We start from the raw sequence: 19,144 nt of genomic DNA on the forward strand, positions 1-19,144 counted from the left end.
CTGCTCTCGGTTTTATATGCAAACAGTCTGATCCTAAAGGCGTGGATTCGGAAGTCCGCCGGGTTTCAGATAAGCGCAGCCGAACGTGCTGGCAAAGAAGCACGGGGTGGAAAATTACACCGCCAATCAATTCGGGTTGCCAACTGATCAGGGGGAAAACTCCCCAGGCCTGCTGCGTGTGTGTTAAGTGCCGTCAAGTCGCTTCCGACTCATGGCGACCCTATGAATCTATTTCCTCCAAAACGTCCTATCCTTAACAGCCTGGCTCAGGTCTCGCAAGTTGAGGGCAGTGACTTCCTTGATTGAGTCAATCCATCTCTTGTTGGGGCCTCCTCTTTTCTTGCTGCCTTCAACTTTTCCTAGCATTACTGTCTTTTCCAGTGTCTCTTGTCTTCTCATAATGTGACCAAAGTATGGCAGCCTCAGTTTAGTCATTTTAGCTTCTAGGGCCAGTTCAGTCTTGATTTGATCTATGACACATGAACACATGAAGCTGCCTTATACTGAATCAGACCCTTGGTCCATCAAAGTCAGTATTGTCTACTCAGACCAGCAGCGGCTCTCCAGGGTCTCAGGCAGAGATCTTTCACATCACCTACCTGCCTTGTCCCTTTAACTGGAGATGCTGGGGATTGAACTGGGGACCTTCTGCATGCCAAGCAAATGCTCTACCACTGAGCCACGGCCCCTCCCCTATAACCCACTGATTATTTTTTTAGCAGTCCACAGTATCTGTAACCCTCTCCTCCAATTCCACATTTCAAAGGAATCTGCTTTCTTCCTATCACCTTTCTATCAGGCCTGCTACTGCACTTTAAAACCACTTTCAAGCCATGTTCCCTCTGGCCACTGGTGGGGATGGGGGTGTAGGGTTGCCAGATCCAGGTTGGGTAACGCCTGGAGATTTAGGGATGGAGCCTGGGGAGGACAAGGACTTCACTGGGGTACAATATAGGGTTGCCAGGTCCCTCTTCATCACTGGTGGGAGGTTTTTGGGGCAGAGCCTGAGGAGGCCGAGCTTTGGGGATGAGAGAGACTTCAATGCCATAGAGTCCAATGGCCAAAGCGGCCAATTTCTTCAGGGGAACTGATCTCTATCAGCTGGAGATTAGTTGTAATAGCAGGAGATTTCCAGCTACTACATGGAGGTTGGCAACCCTAGTGCAATACCATACAGCCCACCCTCCAAAACATCCATTTTCTCCAGAGGAACTGATCTCTGTAGCCGGGAGATGAGCTGTAATCCCAAGAGATCCCCAGGCCCCACCTGGGGACTGGCGGCCCTCTTCCCACTACCAAGCACACCACAATGCCGAACACAGTCCTTGGCTTTTGATTTAAGACTGCAAACGCACATCGGAGCAATTCCCATTAAATTTAGCGAGGCTTACTTCCAAGCCAACTTCTGCACTAAAGCATGCCTTTTCGTTCCACAAGGAATCATGACCCTTTCCTGAAAGTAAGCCCCACAGACGTGATGGTCATTTTCTGGGCATGTAGTGGGGGTCACTGGGGCTGTGGGGGGAGGGCAGTTGTAAATGTCCAGCATTGTGCAGGGGATTAGACTAGATGACCCTGGTGTTCCCTTCAAACTTGATGCAATTTACTTTCTAGTCATTGCAATTGGGATCACTGTTTCTACTGTGCGGATTGTGGAACGCTTAGGAGACAAGCCCTGGTGAGACAGCCTCAATCAAATCCCCATTTTCCCAAACTTTTTTTTTTTTAATCCTCCTCTCCCTTACTTAAAATAAACGGGCTCTGCGAAGAGAATCGGAGGAAATGTGGAGGAATTGTTGAGCGGCAGAAGCATACACGGTTCTCTCCCTTTGCATTTCCTTTGAATAGGGAAGTCACTGGACCAATAAATAATATTTCCGGAACACATTCGGGTTTTGTGGCGCGTCCTTCCCTTCCGCGACACCGCACGGCCCTTTAGTCAACTCTCCAGACATTTCCAAGTTAGTAGCAAATTGCGCCAAACAAGGGAAAGCATCTGGAGTTGAGCAAATGGTTTGAGAAAAGGTTGATGCAGCTAAAAAAACCTGTGAGAGCTGGTTTCATTACTCAGCTTAAAAGGAAGTGAACACCTGAGCCCAAAAAACACCCCAACAGAGTTTTGAAGAGGCACTGTTAAAATCCAGACCTCTACCTGTGCATGCCACGTATGCTAGGTTTAGCTAGAGCTCCTAAAGGGTGGTGAAGAACATAAGAAAGACCCTGCTGGATCAGACCCAGGCCCATCAAGTCCAGCAGTCTGTTCACACCATGGCCGATCAGGTGCCTCTAGGAAGCCCACAAACAAGACGACTGCAGCAGCACCATCCTGCCTGGGTTCCACAGCACCTCATATAATAGGCACGCTCCTCTGATCCTGGAGAGAATAGGGATGCATCATGACTAGTAGCCATTTTGACTCGTAGCCATGGATATCCCTCTCTTCCATGAACATGTCCACTCCCCTATTCAAGCCTTCCAAGTTGGCAGCCATCACCACATCCTGAGGCAGGGAGTTCCACAACTTAACTATGCGTCGTGTGAAGTAATACTTCCTTTTATCAGTCTTGAATCTCTCACCCGTCAGCTTCAGTTATTTATTTATTTCTTCACATCATTTCTATCCTGCCTTTCTCTCCAAAAGGGACCCAAAATGTTTAGCATCATTCTCCTTTCCTCAATTTTATGCTCACAACAACCCTGTGAGGTAGGTGAGGCTGAGAGAGTGAGACTGGCCCAAGGTCACCCAGCAAGGTCCCATGGCATGGGTGGGGGGTTGAACCTGGGTCTCCCAGATCCTCGTCTGACCCTCTAACCACCATTCCACATTGAACATTTTTTGTGATCTAGGAAGGGCTGTAAAATGACAAGTGCTTGACCAAACACGCACGCGCACACACACACACACAAGACAAAAAGGCCTACCCCACCCATGCAAGGTTGTGTCTGAATTTTGCCAACTGACCCAAAAAACAAGTCAGCCTGACTCACTCCTGTGCCTTTAAGAGAGTAAATCACCAGGCAAAGCTTTCCCAAACATTCCAACAAGATCACCTGATCATGGCTTTAGGCCAAATTGCTTTTAAAGACACAGAACCACAATGGAAAAGTCTCATATGTAAACTCTCAGTGGTCGGGGACACGCTCAGAGCTGTTGTGCTGGACGCGTACATGCCAAGGGAAGCCGCTCTGAACCAGAATTTCCTGCCGTGTACATGCATCATATATGACACATACCAGCGTGGAATATGTCATGCATAAGCTGGTCCTGAAGTACACACCAGGATGTGGCAATATGATGCCATCTGTGCAACTATATGGAATTTTATTTTATCCCTTCCCATGAACTTTGAGGATTCCTGACTCATTGGACATGGCAGGGATGAGTTGACCCTGAATCCGATTTAAATCAAATTTGAAGTCTTATATCCCATTTAGCTAAATAAAATAAGGAAACTGAAAAGATCTTTCACGAATACCTCCTTGTAGACAACTTTCTAAAACTGGGGTGTGGGTAGGGTTGCCAACCTCCAAGTACTAGCAGGCGATCTCCTGCTATTACAACTAATCTCTAGCCAATAGAGATCAGTTCCCCTGGAGAAAATGGTTGCCTTTGGCAATTGGACTCTATGGCATTTAAATCCCTCCCCTCCCTAAACCCTGCTCTCCTCAGGCTCTGCCCCCAAAACCTCCCACCTTTTGTGAAGAGGGACCTGGCAACCCTAGAAGTGGTGGGTGAGAAGAGGGGTTTTTTATGGATCAAAGCCGTTGACTTGGACATAAATCTCATTAATGTAATATGTAGGGTTGCCAGCTCTGGGTTGGAAAATACCTGGAGATTTTGGGGGTAGAGCCTGAGGAGGGTGGGGTTCAGGGAGGAGAGAGACTTCAATGGGATATAATGCCACCGAGTCCACCTTCCAAGGTGACCATTTTCTCCAGGGGAACTGATCTCCGTCCCCTGGAGATCTGTTGTAATGGTGGGAGATCTCCAGCCACCACCTGGAAGTTGGCAACCCGAGTCATGTACCTCCACGTATGTGTGCCAAGGATCACAGCCATTACCGAGGGGTCACGTCCTTCCCTCTCACTGTTACCCTGGGAAGGTGATTGCTGTCAGGAAACCATTTCCTCTAGAGTATTACCAATCAAATCCATGGAGCTTCTCTAGAGTAACAAAATGGCCTCCCGCCAATGCCACAAATGTCCTGGGAACACATGATGGATAAGACAGGCAGGATAATGCTGCTGCAGTCGTCTTGTTTGTGGGCTTCCTAGAGGCACCTGGTTGGCCACTGTGTGAACAGACTGCTGGACCTGATGGGCCTTGGTCTGATCCAGCACAACATTGCTTATGTTCTTATGTTCACCCACCCACCAGGATCAGAGGAGCATGCCTATTATATTAGGTGCTTTGGAACACAGACAAGACAATGCTGCTGCAGTCATCTTGCTTGTGGGCTTCCCAGAGGCACCTGGTTGGCCGCTGTGTGAACGGACTGCTGAACTTGATGGGCCTTGGTCTCATCCAGCATGACTTCCCTTATGTTCTCATATTCTCTCCAGGATCAGAGGAGCATGCCTATTATATGAGGTGCTGTGGAACACAGGCAGGATAATGCTGCTGCAGTCGTCTTGCTTGTGGGCTTCCTAGAGGCACCTGGTTGGCCACTGTGTGAACAGACTGCTGGACTTGATGGGCCTTGGTCTGATCCATAGAATCATAGAGTTGGAAGGGACCACCAAGGTCATCTAGCCCAACCCCTTGCACAATGCAGGAAATTCCGAACTACCTCCCCCCCACACACACACACACAGTGACTCATACTTCATGCCCAGAAGATGGCCAAGGTGCCCTCCCTCTCATGATCCAGCAGGGCCTTTCTTGTGTTCTTATGATGCCATAGCTTTGTTAAAGCTAAGGCTGTAGTCTGGTTCCTGCTGGACCGGGAGACCTCTGGGGGCCCTGATTCTGTTTCAGCTGCTCTGATCTTGCTGAAAGACTGTATAGTCAATATTTTGGAATGTGGCCCGACAGTGTTTGGGGGCTATCTTTGGTCGGTTTCAGGAAAGGTGGAATGGCACAGCCCGATCTCGACAGATCTCGGAAGCTAAGCAGTATCGGTACTTAGAAGGGAGACCACCAAGGAAGACTCTGCAGAGGAAGGCAATGGCCAAACTACCTCTGCTTCTTCTGGCTTGACTAGGTCACCATGTCGGTTGCAACTGGACAGCACTCACATAATTTTAAGATGAAGAAAAAGGAGGGTTGGTTTTTATACCCCAATTGTCTCTGCCTTTAAGGAGTCTCAAACCGGCTTACAGTCGCCTTCCCTTCCTCTCCCCACAACAGACACCTTGTGAGGTAGGTGGGACTGAGAGAGTTCGGAGAGAACCATGACTAGCCCAAGGTCACCCAGCAGGCTTCACATGGAGGAGTGGGGAAACCAACCCAGTTTACCAGATTAGAGTTTGCTGCTCCTGCGGAGGAATGGGAAATCAAACCCAGTTCTCCAGATTAGAGTCCACCACTCTTAACCACTACACCATGCTGGCTTGGTTTCTGGATTACTTCCTTATGTGGATCACTGGCCTTTAAGATTGGTTTACGATCTCCTGTCCTTAGTTTTTGCACTCAAACTGGAACTTATGTACGTTTGGAGTCCCCCCCATAGATGCAATCATTTCTAATTTTTTACCCCTGGCCGAGAGGAGCAAGTTAAGAATCCATTAAAGACCTTACCTGTGCTGGAGCGTGCTTTCGGTCTGGATTTGCACCCGAACCCAGTCGGCGACCCCCCTAGCAAGCTGCTCGGGGGGAAAAGTCCAGAGCCATATTCGGGGACGTAGGAAGGGTAGGTGGTGATGGGGTGGTGAGCGGAGGCCGAGGCCGCCCCTAACGAAGACATGCTGGTCCGGGAATGCGAGGACTCCAGCTTCATGGTGTCGGCCAAAGACACCTGGTACTTAATACACTCCTTCTCCTCCTGCCGGCTGGATCCGGTGGAGCCCGGGGTCGAGATGGAGGGATCCGGGGAGACATCTTTAGGCGGGGTCGGCGGGAAGGTGAAGAGGTGCGGGCTGGAGTGGCCCGTGGACAAGGTGGAGGAGGAAGCCGGCGGGTACACGGAGAGCGGTCCGGGCGAGCTGTGGTGGATGGGGGTCTTGGAGAAGGGGCTCAGGTTCCAGGGGGAGGCGCTGTGGTGGCCCCCCAGGGCTTTGCTCCCGTCCAGCCACGGGAGGGAGCCGTGCAGCAGAGGCGGACGGCACACCTGGCCACCTGCTAGGACAGAAGACAAGCAGTGTGAAATGGAATAAGCCAGAGTGACCTTTCGCCAAAATTAAAAAGTGCATTAAAGAGCTCGATTATAACAGCACTAATTTTCGTGCTCGCTGCATTTGTTCATCCCAGTTTTTCGGAATACCCCCACCACATGGTTTGCCCACTTATACTTATTATTTGACAACTCCTCGTCTTTCTAGAGTCTTCTGTTTCGCTAGACTGAATGCTAACCCCTCTATGGTTATGCAGGGCAGAATTTTGAATATACCATACCCAGACAGGACCAGTCCTTGCTCTTCTGGCTCTATCGATTCATTAGCTCATGCCCTCTTGGAATGCCGCTTTTATGAGGAACTTAGATCACATTATATTTCTCCCCTTTTAACATATAAATCTAATGCCTCTGTGTCTGACACAAGGCCTTTTTTATTAAGCGACAGGGATCCCAAGGCTACATTGTCAGTGGCAAGATTTATTTCAGTCCTTATATCCCTCAAACATTACGCTGCTCAAGATCAATGGATCAAAGAGCTTCTAACGGGTAAAGGAAAGGAAAGAAGACAAGCAGAGGTCCCACTTAGTCGCCTTCTCCCAGAAGAAGCACTAGAGAAATCTGCCAGGGGGGCCTCAACTCAGATCCGCTGGCTACCCCAACATCCAGTTCCCTTCCTTGAACAATTTGGGATCCAGGGAGTTCCCTGGATTCAGGGAGTTCACTAATCTCTGTCGTCTAGATATCAGTTGTAATAGCGGGAGATCTCCAGCCACCACCTGGAGGTTCATCTATATAAAGAGAGAGAAAATACCACTACACACCTGAATGTAATGAATTCTATAATTTTCCAAAAAGGTGATTTATACTTTTAAATATTAACTTATAATTTTCAAAACACTTCTGTCAATGCAAAACAAACTATACAAGATTTTGTGATTTATCCATGTTTCGCATATCAGCTTCATCAGAAGTGTGTTGCTCTATACCATGGCTCAGTGGTAGAGCATCTGCTTGTCATGCAGAAGGTCCCAGGTTCAATCCCCGGCATCTCCAGTTAAAGGGACTAGGCAAGTAGGTGATGAGAAAGACCTCTGCATGATACCCTGAAGAGCCACTTCCGGTCTGAGTAGACAATACTGACTTTGATGGACCCAGGGTCTGATTCAGTATAAGGCAGCTTTGTGTGTTCATGTGTACCAGAGGTTCGCAAACTTTTCAGGCTACCGCCCCCTTGGTTCCACAAACTCAACCCCAGCACCCCCCTACCCTATCCTATAAAAAGCATTATTCAAAATAGGGGTCTGCATAAAATTTCAAAACAGTAACAACTAATTGCACATCTATTCACAATCAAATTTAAACTTTTTAGTTGAAGTTTATTCAACAAAATGGGTGAACTACATCCAGTTGTACCAGCTCTTCAAAGTCTGGGGGGAAATTCTGATAGTTTCCACCAAATTTTCCATAGCTTGATCTATTGTAAATTAGTGAACAACCCAGTTGAAGGAGCCCACCTCTAGTGCCCCCCTTCTGCCCTCTTGCCTCTTAGTGCCCCCCTAAGTGATCCCTCTGCCCCCCAGGGGGTGGTACTGCCCACTTTGAGAACCACTGCTCTATATCTTGCCATTACAGGAGAATATTGACTTCTCCACGGAGTCTCTCTGATTCAAATTCTGTTACCCAGCAGACCTAGGCGAAAGAGAGGCGAAGCCCAGACAGCGTGGTCTGCCAACTCAAACAGAATAATCTGCTTGGTAACAGGATTTGAATCAGAGAGACTCAGTGGAGCAGTCAAGATTCTCCTGTAATGGCAAAATACAGATCCACGGACTTCAGACGAAGCTGATACGTGTAACAAGGATACATCGCGAAACCTTGTATACTTTGTTTTGTGTTTTGGAAATTATAAGTTGATACTTAAAATTATAAATCACCTTTCTGGAATATTATAGAATTAATTACATTCAGGTGTATAGTTGTATTTTTTCCTCTTTGCATATATGTGCTTTGGGTACCACTCCCCTACTGATATTTTGCATTATACCACATGGAGGTTGGCAGACACCCAAGGGATTTTCATTTATTAGGAAGGTTACGAATTGTTTATTAGGGTGGTTACGGATACCGTCCTTCTTAAGGATGAATTTTCTCAGGTAACAAAGTTACCTGAGACCCAGCAAGAGATGGATTGACTCCATAAAGGAAGCCACGGCCCTCAATTTACAAGATCTGAGAAAGGCTGTCAAAGATAGGACATTTTGGAGGACTTTGATTCATAGGGTCGCCATGAGTCGGAAGCGACTTGACGGCACTTAACACACACACAGCAAAGTTAGTGGCCATGTTTTGTAGAATAGTATTTAATTATAGGAAATCTAAGTAGAAATGAAATGTTGTAGAGGGGACTGATTGTTTAAATTTATATTGATGACCAGTTTTTAAAGAGAGTAATATTTTGTATAGTGTTTTAATCCAATGTATTGCTTTATACTGCTGGTTTGGGTATGCCATGCAACTGCAAACATTTTATGCTTGGTCTAAGGACTTTAATAATAATAAATATAATATACCAGTGGGTTTTAGATCAAATCAAGCCTGAACTGACCCTAGAAGCTAGAATGACCAAACTGAGGCTATTTTACTTTGGTCACGTTATGAGAAGACAAGAGCCACTGGAGAAGACAATTATGCTAGGAAAAGTGGAAGGCAGCTGGAAAAGAGGAAGACCCAAAAAGAGATGGATTGACTCCATAAAGGAAGCCATGGCCCAATTTGCAAGACCTGAGCAAGGCTGTTAGGGATAGGACGTTTTGGAGGACATTGATTCATAGAGTCTCCATGAGTCTGAAGTGACTTGACTGCACTTAATACACACACATGGGGTGGGGGTCGCTTCCTGCAGCGAATTAAAATTAAGTACCTTGGGACACAATTCAGCTCAAGGAAAGCGTTATTTTAAGTCCTATTGTTTCCCAGCAGATAGGTTTCGGGCCTGAGTTCTAGCCACAATCCCTGGGGCTTAAACATACTTTGGCTGGATCATTGCCCTTGCAGGATAACACATTAAAATGGTCATGATCCAGTCGGGGCGGTGTTTTCCCATGGTTCCTGCCTCCCTCCTCTTCGCACCCATCCTCTCAACAGCAGTTCCGTTGGTAGACAAGAGAGATCAGAGAACCTGGAACATGGTATAGCATGGAACATGGTATAGCATGGAACCCAAAAGCTTCTAAGGTGCTTCTGTGTAGTTGTTCCTCAAGGTAGCTCAAAGTTGAACCCTCCTCTAGATTTTCACTAAAAGGAGGCCAAACCCTATGGAGTTCAGCAGCTCTGGGAGTTGTGTACTTTGCCTCTGAGGTTGGGCCTGGCCTACCCACAGCAGAACTTGGAAATCCAACTGTGCGCTCATAGAATCATAGAGTTGGAAGGGACCACCAGGGCCATCTAGTCCAACCCCCTGCAGATGGCAGGAAATTCACAACTACCTTCTTCCCACACCCCTCCATGCCCAGAAGATGGCAAAAAAACAACAACAATCCTGCAGGATTCCTGGCCAATCTGGCCTGGTGGGAAAATTGCTTCCTGGCCCCGAAGTGGTGATCAGTCCTACCCTGGACATGCAAGAAAGGGCCACGAGAGCCAAGCGCCGACGCAACCCTTCCTTCCCTCCCTTTCATGATCTGCCTACGTTCGCAGAATCAGCATTGCTGACAGGTGGCCATCTAGCCTCTGCCATCTTCTGCTGAGTCAGGCCACTGGTCTAGCAAGCTCTGTTTTGCCTACTCTGACTGGCAGCAGCTCCCCAGGGTCTCAAGTAAACATCTTTCACATCACCCGGGGCCTGATGCTTTTTCATGGCAGGTACCAGAGACTGAGCGTGGGACCTTCAGAATGCAAAGGATGACCTCTACCTCAGAGTCGCAGCCCTACTCTACAATCCTCAACAGAGTTACACCTTTCGACATCCATTGAAGCCGATGGGCTTAGGAGGGTGAAACTCTGCTTAGGACCGCATCTAGAAAGAGGCCCTAGGCCAGCCTCTAATAGAACTCCTCTGAAGTCACAGTTCTCTTCTTGTTTATACAACTACTCCATACTCTAAAGCAGTGGTTCCCAAAGTGGGCAGTACCACCCCCTGGGGGACAGTGGGATCACCTAGGGGGGCACTAAGAGGCAAGAGGGCAGCAGGGGGGCTGCATTGTTCACTAATTTACAATAGATCAAGCTATGGCACCATGCTGGCAAATTTGGTGGAAACTATCAGACTTTTTTTCCAGACTTTGAAGAGCTACCACTGGATCAAATTCATCAGTTTTGTTGAATAAATTTCAACTAAAAAGTTTTAATTTGATTTTGAATAGATGTGGAATTAATTATTACTGCTTTGAAATTTTATGCCAACCTCTATTTTGAATAATGCTTTTTATAGGATAGTGTAGGGGGGCGCTGGGGTTGAGTTTGTGGAACGAAGGGGGCGGTGGCCCGAAAAGTTTGGGAACCATTGCTCTCAAGAATCATCCTCGGTCTTTCGCTCCAGTGGGGCCAACTTTTTTAATCTGCTGCCTCCAAAATCAACAGAAGTCTTGTGGCACCTTAAAGACTAACAACATTTGATTCCAGTGTAAACGTTCAGGGACCAAAGTCGACTTCTTCAGAGGCATAGCCACTGTGAGGCGAGTACTCACCGCAACTGACGAAGCAGTCTCTAGCCCACAAAAAGTATATGCTGGAATAAAACTTTGCCAGCCTTTACAGCAAGAATCCTGCTGATGCTGTCTATAGCATCCCCGCCAACATCCCAATCCTAAACGCCCTGGCTCTCAAGCAAAGAGAGGGCCAGAGAACACAGAAAAACAGAATTTCAAATGGCTTCCCCCCCCCCAGATGATGCCTTAATCCACACAATACTGCCCTACAAGTCCTGATAGTTTCATACATCTGTGTCTAGCACCAGTTTTTCAACACTGAGCAATTTGGTGCTTCAATCACAGTGCGAGGGGAGAATATCAGGGTCAAGCTTTTGCCTTCCTTTTGTCTTTTTTACCCCAGTTCTCAGTTGGCTGTCATCATTTAAGATCAGGGCATTTTTTTCCCCCTTCGCATCCTGCATTTGCACCCTACGTTTCCCCCCCCCCCCGTCAAAGACTCTAAGCGGCTTCCGCCATTTCCCCCTCCTCCATTTCATCTTCACATCTCCTCTGTGAGGTAGGTTAGGCCGGGAGCGCGTGACCAGCCCAAGGTCACCCAGCAAGTTTCCAGGGCAGAGCGGGGATTCGAACCTGGGTCTCCCAGATCCCAGCCCGACATTCTACCCCCTACATCACATCTTGAACTCCTCTACCTAAAGTAAGCAATCAGATGTACTTATTGTCAGGGAAGATGTATTTGCTCAACTCAAATTCAAATAAATGTCATTTACAAGCAAAGGTGTTTTAAATCATGGCCATTCTTGAGAAGACAAAAACTTTAACGCCCAGATCCTAATCCCATTAGTAGAAGATGTTCTGTTAGAGCATAGGTTCTCAACAAAGGGGGAATTCCACCACTCATCCACCCCGGGGGAATTTCAGGGTTCCAAGGGGAAAATTGGGACCACTATTCAGCACAGTATGATGTCCTGTAGATTATGTACAATCTGTAAAATTGTAGTTTGTTTTTTTTTGAGTTAGACTATCTTTGGAAGGGGGGAATTATATTCTGAACAATGGTGAAAGGAGGGGATGGAGCAAAAATGGTTGAGAACCACTAATAGTTAGAAAAACTAGAACTAACATCCATTCACAAGCATTTAGATTCAGGATATATGGAAGTCCAGCTCCAAGCCCCTGTTCAAAACCACTTATGCTCACCTTTACATCATAAACACTAAACAAGGCCCGTTTTATTCAGTAGGGCCACCACGCTAGTCAAAATATGCCTAGAATCAAACTTTGCTTTTGAGTAAATGCGCCCACCGAATGCCTAGACCTAAACAGATTTACTCAGAAATGCATTCCTCAAGTGAAACGAAACAAGAATGGCTTAGAATTGCATTGTTACCCGAGAACAAATGCCACTCAATGGGCCTTCTTCACACTTTACACATGCTCAGGGGGAGAAAATCCTGCTGATTTTAATAGACTGGAGGGGGGGTTGGTTAGCATTATATCGATCGCTATATGCCTACAAGTCTGTAAACTATGAATGTGCTCATGGCACAGATACATGAGTCACATAAGCTGCTGGGTTTTCAGTTGGGGACAGGAACTGTGCCCTTTAACAAAAGACATAGCAAGTGACAACTTTAGTTTCCTTTTTTTTTTTTTTTTTAATCACCATCTGATATGTACTGTTAAAGATCCCAAAGGCCATCTTCTCGGGTTCTTTCTGATCAGTTGGCAACCTAGCTAGGCCAGCTGGCTTGCCGCTTTCCTGGGAGTTAGCAGGGAAGTTACACTTGAGTCCGATCCTGAGTAGGTCTCTTTAGGATTGCTCTCTGGGCGACAGGGATTGCCCCTTCTAAACGGATGTAATTCATGGTATGCTTGAGAGAAGGGTAAAAACAGGCCGCCGTCCCCTGGCAGCAGCCAGTCCCTAGAAGTCCCCATACCTAGAAGTCTGTCCCACTCACGTATTGTGGGGCTTAAGCCCCAGTAAGAGGAAGGAAAGTGTTAGGATGGGGGTGGAACTGAACCAGAGATGGGTAACACCTAGGCATAGCCCGAAATTGTGGCCGGTTGGGGTTTTCCATTGACGTAGGCCGACCTTTTTCAATACCTCGCCAATAGGGGCTTTTCTCTCCCTTCTTCACCCCCCCCCAAGTCCCCTCCCTTGGGCAAATCGCTGAGCCAGGCCCAATCTGTTCTGTAGGATTATGTGAAACTGACTGTGGCAGTTTATGCATGGGGAGGTTTTGCCTTGCATTTGCCGCTGTCTAAATGCACATTTTCCCCATCCGAATTCTCAAAACGGAAAAATCATCCCCCGTGAAGAGTTTTGAGAATTCGGATGGGGGAAATGTGCATTTAGACAGCGGCAAATGCAAGTCAAAACCTCCCCATGCATAAATGGCCTATGTGAAATTGACCAAAAGCAAAAACCAGCGATGATGACTCCGCAGGCCTTCCACGTTTTCTCTGTCTGGCGCACAGCCCTCTGCTGCAAACATTGTGGGATCGCCTCCTTTGCAAAAGGAGGCAGGGTCCCTCACCCGCTTAGGCCGTTGCCCGCAATCTGAAGCCAATTTTTTAATCTGGAGTTGAAACGCTGGCGCTTCGACCTTTTGGATGAGCGAGGCTCAATCGTATTGAAGCCAGGCTTCCGTTTCGAGTCAGATTGGAGAAGCAATACCTGTGCTAAGGTCAGCGGTCCTTCAAATAAAGGGGATTTTATAGTTCGGAGTGGCTGGAATTTAAAATGACGGGCAGACCCCAAATTGCTTCGTATGTATCCTCGAATCCACAATTTTTTCCTCTCTCTCTCTCGCCCCCTTTTTAAAAAATCCCACCTAATGAGAAAAAATCTGAAGAATTGGAAAGTTTGTCTGCTTGGGTGTCGTGTTGTCTTGTTTGGTTCTTAATAAAAGACGCTGGTGGATTTTTGCTCCTGGCTTCAGCAGGGCTTACTCTCAAGGGTAAATTGGGCTGTGTGTAAACGATGCTTGTATACTCGGGCAGCCTCATGGGGTTCAGCGGGGCCTACTCGCGCTTAAGCCAAGGTGCTGGGCCTTTCGGCTTCTACAACCCCATCCCAGTTAAAGGCCAGAGGTAACTTTTTTAGTGAACGGATGTGGACATGAACTAAAACCAGCCAATTAAATGAGATCAGTCGTGCTGAAGAGATAAAAGAGTTTTAGGCTCCAGGTAATTTACCTTTTTATTTTAAAAAGAGTGCAGCCCTATGCAGAGTTACTCCAGTCTAAATTAATGGAAATCAGTGGCCTCAGAGTGCCATAACTTTGCATAGGATTGCACTGTCAATATCCAGAAATTTAGCGGAAAGGTGCGGATCTTTCCAATACTTCAAGTTTCCTCCCCCCACCCCTAAAAAAACAACACAAGTCTGACTTTGTGTCTGTTTTACAAACATTTTGCAGGAGATTCGGTGGGTTGCGGAGGAGACTGTTTTGCCAGCCACAAACTGCCCGATCCAAACTGGGATTGCACGGCTTACTTAGAAGTAAACCCAGGTGAACACAGTGGGACTTACTTCCGAGCAAGTCTGCATAGAGGCTCAGGCTAAAAGGGTCGGAGGTTCCCCCCACTTCTAGGCAAGGCTCCCATTCATTTGTGTGACCCCCCTCAACTTTTCAGATTAGGATTCAGGGTTAACAGGTGAGTTTCCCCCCCCCCCCAATCCTAAACACACGGATAAAGAAATAAAAGGCAACTGAAATCTCTTCTTTCCCTTTATAGGAGTGGATTCTAGACTGGTTTACATTACAATCAGTGGGAAGGGACTCCTTTAATGCATACATTTAGGATTAGGGGCTGAGAGAGCAATCCTCAACAGGCCTACTCAGAATCCTACTCTGGTCTATGCAACGGGGATTACTCCCAGGAAAGTGTTTTTAGGATTGCAACGTAAACCACATTGAATTGGATCTTCACTGGCTCCTAATTGCTGTTTGGGACAGCTTTGTAATATATATATTAATGCACCGATACGGCGAGTCACCCTGACCTGCGGTTCAAAACGAGAAAGGAACAAAATGTCCTAAAACATTGTCAAAATCAGGGGGATTAAGTTCTAGGTAAATGGGGTGGCGGGCGGATTGACATCCTGGCTTGGGAGGTAGCTCTCAGCCACACACGCCTATGCATGTCTACTCAGAAATCCGCCCCACTAGGTTCCATGGGGCAGAGTGCACTTAAATACCGAGGCTTCGTTTCCAAAGGAGGGTCCAACCGAGGACCCCTTTCCTACGCGCCCACTGGCCCTACTTCCCCCCACGTGTGAATGTCTGCTCTTGCGGGACAGCCGGGAGGCAGTTTTATTTAAAAAAAAACACACACGAACGCACGTTTGAAAGCATGCCTGTGCGCGGGGATTGTTCAGATAAACGCGACGGCCTTTCGACCCGCACGTGTGAAAAGAATGGTAATGCAAGAAGTCCTGAGTTCTCGGTCCTTTCCCGGGAGATCAAAGGGTTTGCTTTGCAACGGGGGCGGGAGGGGGGGGGAACAGGATCGACCGTATTTTGCAACATGTTGCAAGAATTCGGAGCCAGGCCAGTACTCGTGAATTTTGCTTGCTCAACCCAGTGGGGTGACTCCGCTGCCCGAGCTTTCTAGCCAACCTATTGCCATTGGGGGAACACCCCCCCCAAAAAAATAATAATAATTATCTCCCAACTCTGGAGTAGTGAGCGCCCTTCTTCAGAAATTTGGGGACATTCTGATGGCCTCTGCAAAAAGTTTGCATGTCGCATTTGCCAAGAGAAGCCGGACTGAGCATTGTGTTGATATAAATGCCTTCCCCACCCCCCACCCCAAAAAAACCCCAATGTATTCTGAATTTTCTGTGTTAGGGACTTCTCCACATTTTTCCACAGGTTGCCTTTTATAAAAGTGTATGTGGGGGGATTTTTGTAATGAAATGGAACGGACTAGGCCTCTGTCAAAGCCAACCTAAGGGTGCCAACTTTTCTAGCCCAACAGAACTCTTCCACCATGGTGGGTTTTTTTGTTTTGTTTAAGTGGGCATGATCCAGTCAAAGCAGAACAGCGATCTGAAAGCTTATGTTTAAGGCTGCGTACTTACTCAGAAGTAAAGGTTACCCCCTACTTGGGAAAGGTGTACAGTTAACAATCCTCAACTTTCCTTCTGAGTAAACACGCATAGCAGGCTTCCCACTCAAACAGAAAACTCACATTCTGGTTGAACAGTATCCCATATTCCCCCTACCCCAGATCTTTCCTGAGGAAGAGTTCTGCCTCACTTGAAAACTGACAGTCAAGTTGCAAACTTCCAGCAGGCCCTAACAAAATCCTCTAGCATTCGGTTGATTATTCACGAGCACAAATTCATACACGCTGGTGGAAAAGTCCCTATGAGACAATCCCTTATTTTCCCCCTCCTTCGCCAGACTGAATTCTAGCATCTCACCCGGGAGGCAAATTCATTACACCTATTTTTGAGTTCTATTTCTGAAGGGTTGCATATTTTCCCCCACCATTTCTCCCATTGCCCAATCTGAAGTTTTCTTTCTTCGCAACAGTTAATTGTGCGGTTTCCAAAGCACTGCCAAAAAACAAAGTCTGTTGTGTTTTTCCCATTGGTGTTATTATTATTATTAATAGTAGAAATGACAGCCAGAGAGAATGGGGAGGGAGGGGGAGAGAAAGCCTGGCACGCCAGAGTTTCTACAAGAAGAAAAAGTTTGGAAGATGTTCAGTTGCGGCCTGCACTGGGAAGTGTGATCCAGTGAGTGCGCAGGGGATTGCTTCCGTGTAAATATGTGTATCCCCCCACCCCCCTGTTCTCCACCCTGGCTTGCAAAGTTGGGGGAACTAAACAGGGGTGTGCTCCAGCTCAAGTTGTGAGCCCTTTTGAGCCCGAATGGGGGTCTCTTGACCTATCCAAAATTTCCTGGGCAGCACATCCCATGGGACTGACTCCCCCCTCAGTACGCGTTGCGTCGCCGCAGCCTTTACGAAGGAGTTTCACCGCCCTGCCCAAATTGGTCATCGTGGCCAGGGGAAAGTCTGGATCGGGTCCCCCCTGCTCACCTGGGCCTGGCGGGTACACCGCTGGAGCCAACAGCATTTCGGGCTTCGACAGCGGTTTGAACTTGCGGGCCTCCTGGCTCATCTTTGACTCGGAAGTAAGCTTCCATGCGGTTTATTCCCGAGCAAAACACTTTTAAGGATCGCAAGCCCTGTTTCATATGCATGAGAGGTTTTGCCTTGGATTTGCCACTTGCTAGATGCACATTTTTTCCCCATCTGAATTCCCAAAGCTCAAAAATAACCCCCCATGCAGAGTTTTGAAAATTCAGATAGGAAAAAAACATGCATCTAGAGACCAGCAAATCCAAGGCAAAACCTCCCGTGCATATGAAACTCCTGGCTTGTGATCCTTAAAAGTGTTTAGCTTTGGAATAAACTGCATGGAAGCTTACTTCCGAGTCAAACAAGGGCCAGGAGGCCCGCAAGTTCAATTTGGATAGGAAAAAAATGTGCATCTAGAGACCAGCAAACCCAAGGCAAAACCTCCCATGCATAAGTGGCCATTATAGAGTCGGCGGAACTCTTCCTTCCAAGGGTTTGAGACTGAGCTGCCTAATTCTGGACCATCTTTCTTTCTCTAGAAGTCCCCACCCCGACTTTTGGACAGAAGGCACAACCCACATCCTATCCGAGGCCAAAAGGTGGCTGCGCGCTTCCTCGAAACCCAGTTGCCAGAGCTTAAAAAAAAGGACCCATTTCCTGAATAAACGTTCCTTAGGATAACAGGCTGGGAACCAACTTGGGCCATTTGTGCATGGGAGGTTTTGCCTTGGATTTGCCACTCTTTGGATACATGTTTTTCTCATCCGTATTTTCAAAACTCAACCATAAGCCCCCATGCAGAGTTTTGAGAATTCGGATGGGGAAAATGGGCATCTAGAGAATGGCAAATACAAGGCAAAACCTCCCATGCATAAAGGGCCTTGGGGTGCCGGGCCGGCCCAGGAAACGGGACCTGACACCCAACCTGCCGGTCGTGTCAATTTCCCAGGCCGCCTTCCCGAGGACTGGTCAATTTCACACGGCTGGCCGGGCGGCTGTTGGGAAGAGCAGCCGTGCAGAAGAGTGGGGGATAGATACATACAAACTGGCAGGCCATGTTCCGTTTCCGGGCCCGGCTTTCAGCTGTCAGATCGAGCCTGGGGGGGGGGGGGCGGGGGGAGAGATCTCCGGGGGGGTCCGGGATCTCTCGACGACTCACCGTGATGGGCCGGCGGGTACCTCTGGACCGTGGCCCTCACCGAGTTGCTGTAATAGGGCGGGACGTGGTTGCCTTGTCCGTCGATGTTAAAAAGTACATCCACTTCCTCGGGCAGAGGATACTGCGTGGGGTCCATGTAGGAATGGGCCAGTCCCGGGTGGTGGGAATCCGGGTGTTGCCCGTTGAGGACGGCCGGGTGGTGGTGGCTGACCCACCGGGGCTGATCCGTGGTGACTTCCATTCTGCTGGGTTCGAGACCGTCAAGGTGTTTGTTTTGGGGTGGTTGTTTTTTATTTTGCTTGCTTGTTTCCTGAAAGTCCTTTCCCCGTGCGGCAAAAAAAAAGTTATAATAAGAATAATATTAAAAAGGAAACCGAAAAAAAGACGCCAGCAAAGAGCGTCAAGTTCGTCACACAGTCCGAGGGACAGAGTCTATGTACAGGAGGGAGGGAGAAAAAAGACAGTTCTCAGCGAATAGCCGCTTCCCCTCCCTTCCCAAAAAATAAAATGAGATGGGGGGTGGAAATTTCCCCCGGTGTGCGCCTTCTCCTCCTCCTCCGTGGACAGACACCTCTCCTCTGAGATCACCTGCAAGGGAGAGAAAGAAGAAACAGAAGGGGGGGGGAGAGAGAAACTTTGTTAAAATAACTTTTCTCAACACCTGACTTTGCTTCTCTTTCTGGCGCCAGAGATGCAAGTCCTCCCGAGCGTCTCTAAAAGGCGAGGGACTCACCGAACCGAGAAGGGATCGCGCCTCTCTCTCCCCCACTCGAGATCGGGGCTCTGGGCAGCCTGGCCGGGAGAACCGAGCCGGGATCTAGCGCCAGGCAGCCGGGTTTCACCGCAAGCTCGTCAGCCGCCGCCTCCTCCTCCTCTGGGTTCGCCAATTTCTCTCTACCCCCCAACCCCACCCCACCCCACCCCGAATTGCTGCCTCTCCTAGCGAGTCAATTTCTCGT

The 19,144-nt window shown here is 48.0% G+C and overlaps 1 protein-coding gene across 5 annotated transcripts in view; it reads right to left on the reverse strand.

Moving 5' to 3' along the window:
- GATA3 (GATA binding protein 3) overlaps positions 1 to 18,426 on the reverse strand; it is a 52,239-nt gene extending 33,813 nt beyond the window's left edge. For 3 of the 5 annotated variants that reach the window (XM_056846105.1, XM_056846104.1, XM_056846108.1), the window contains exons 1-2: positions 18,186 to 18,426; positions 5,741 to 6,280 (exon numbers count right to left, since the gene is read on the reverse strand). In XM_056846105.1, the coding sequence (XP_056702083.1) occupies positions 5,741 to 6,280; positions 18,186 to 18,426 (781 nt within the window). The remainder of the gene's footprint in view (positions 1 to 5,740; positions 6,281 to 18,185) is intronic. The other 2 variants (XM_056846107.1, XM_056846106.1) reach the window with 1 other exon arrangement.
- Positions 18,427 to 19,144: the final 718 nt, after the last annotated feature.

The sequence above is a fragment of the Euleptes europaea genome, chromosome 3, assembly GCF_029931775.1.
Source record: "Euleptes europaea isolate rEulEur1 chromosome 3, rEulEur1.hap1, whole genome shotgun sequence".
Taxonomy (NCBI): domain Eukaryota; kingdom Metazoa; phylum Chordata; class Lepidosauria; order Squamata; family Sphaerodactylidae; genus Euleptes; species Euleptes europaea.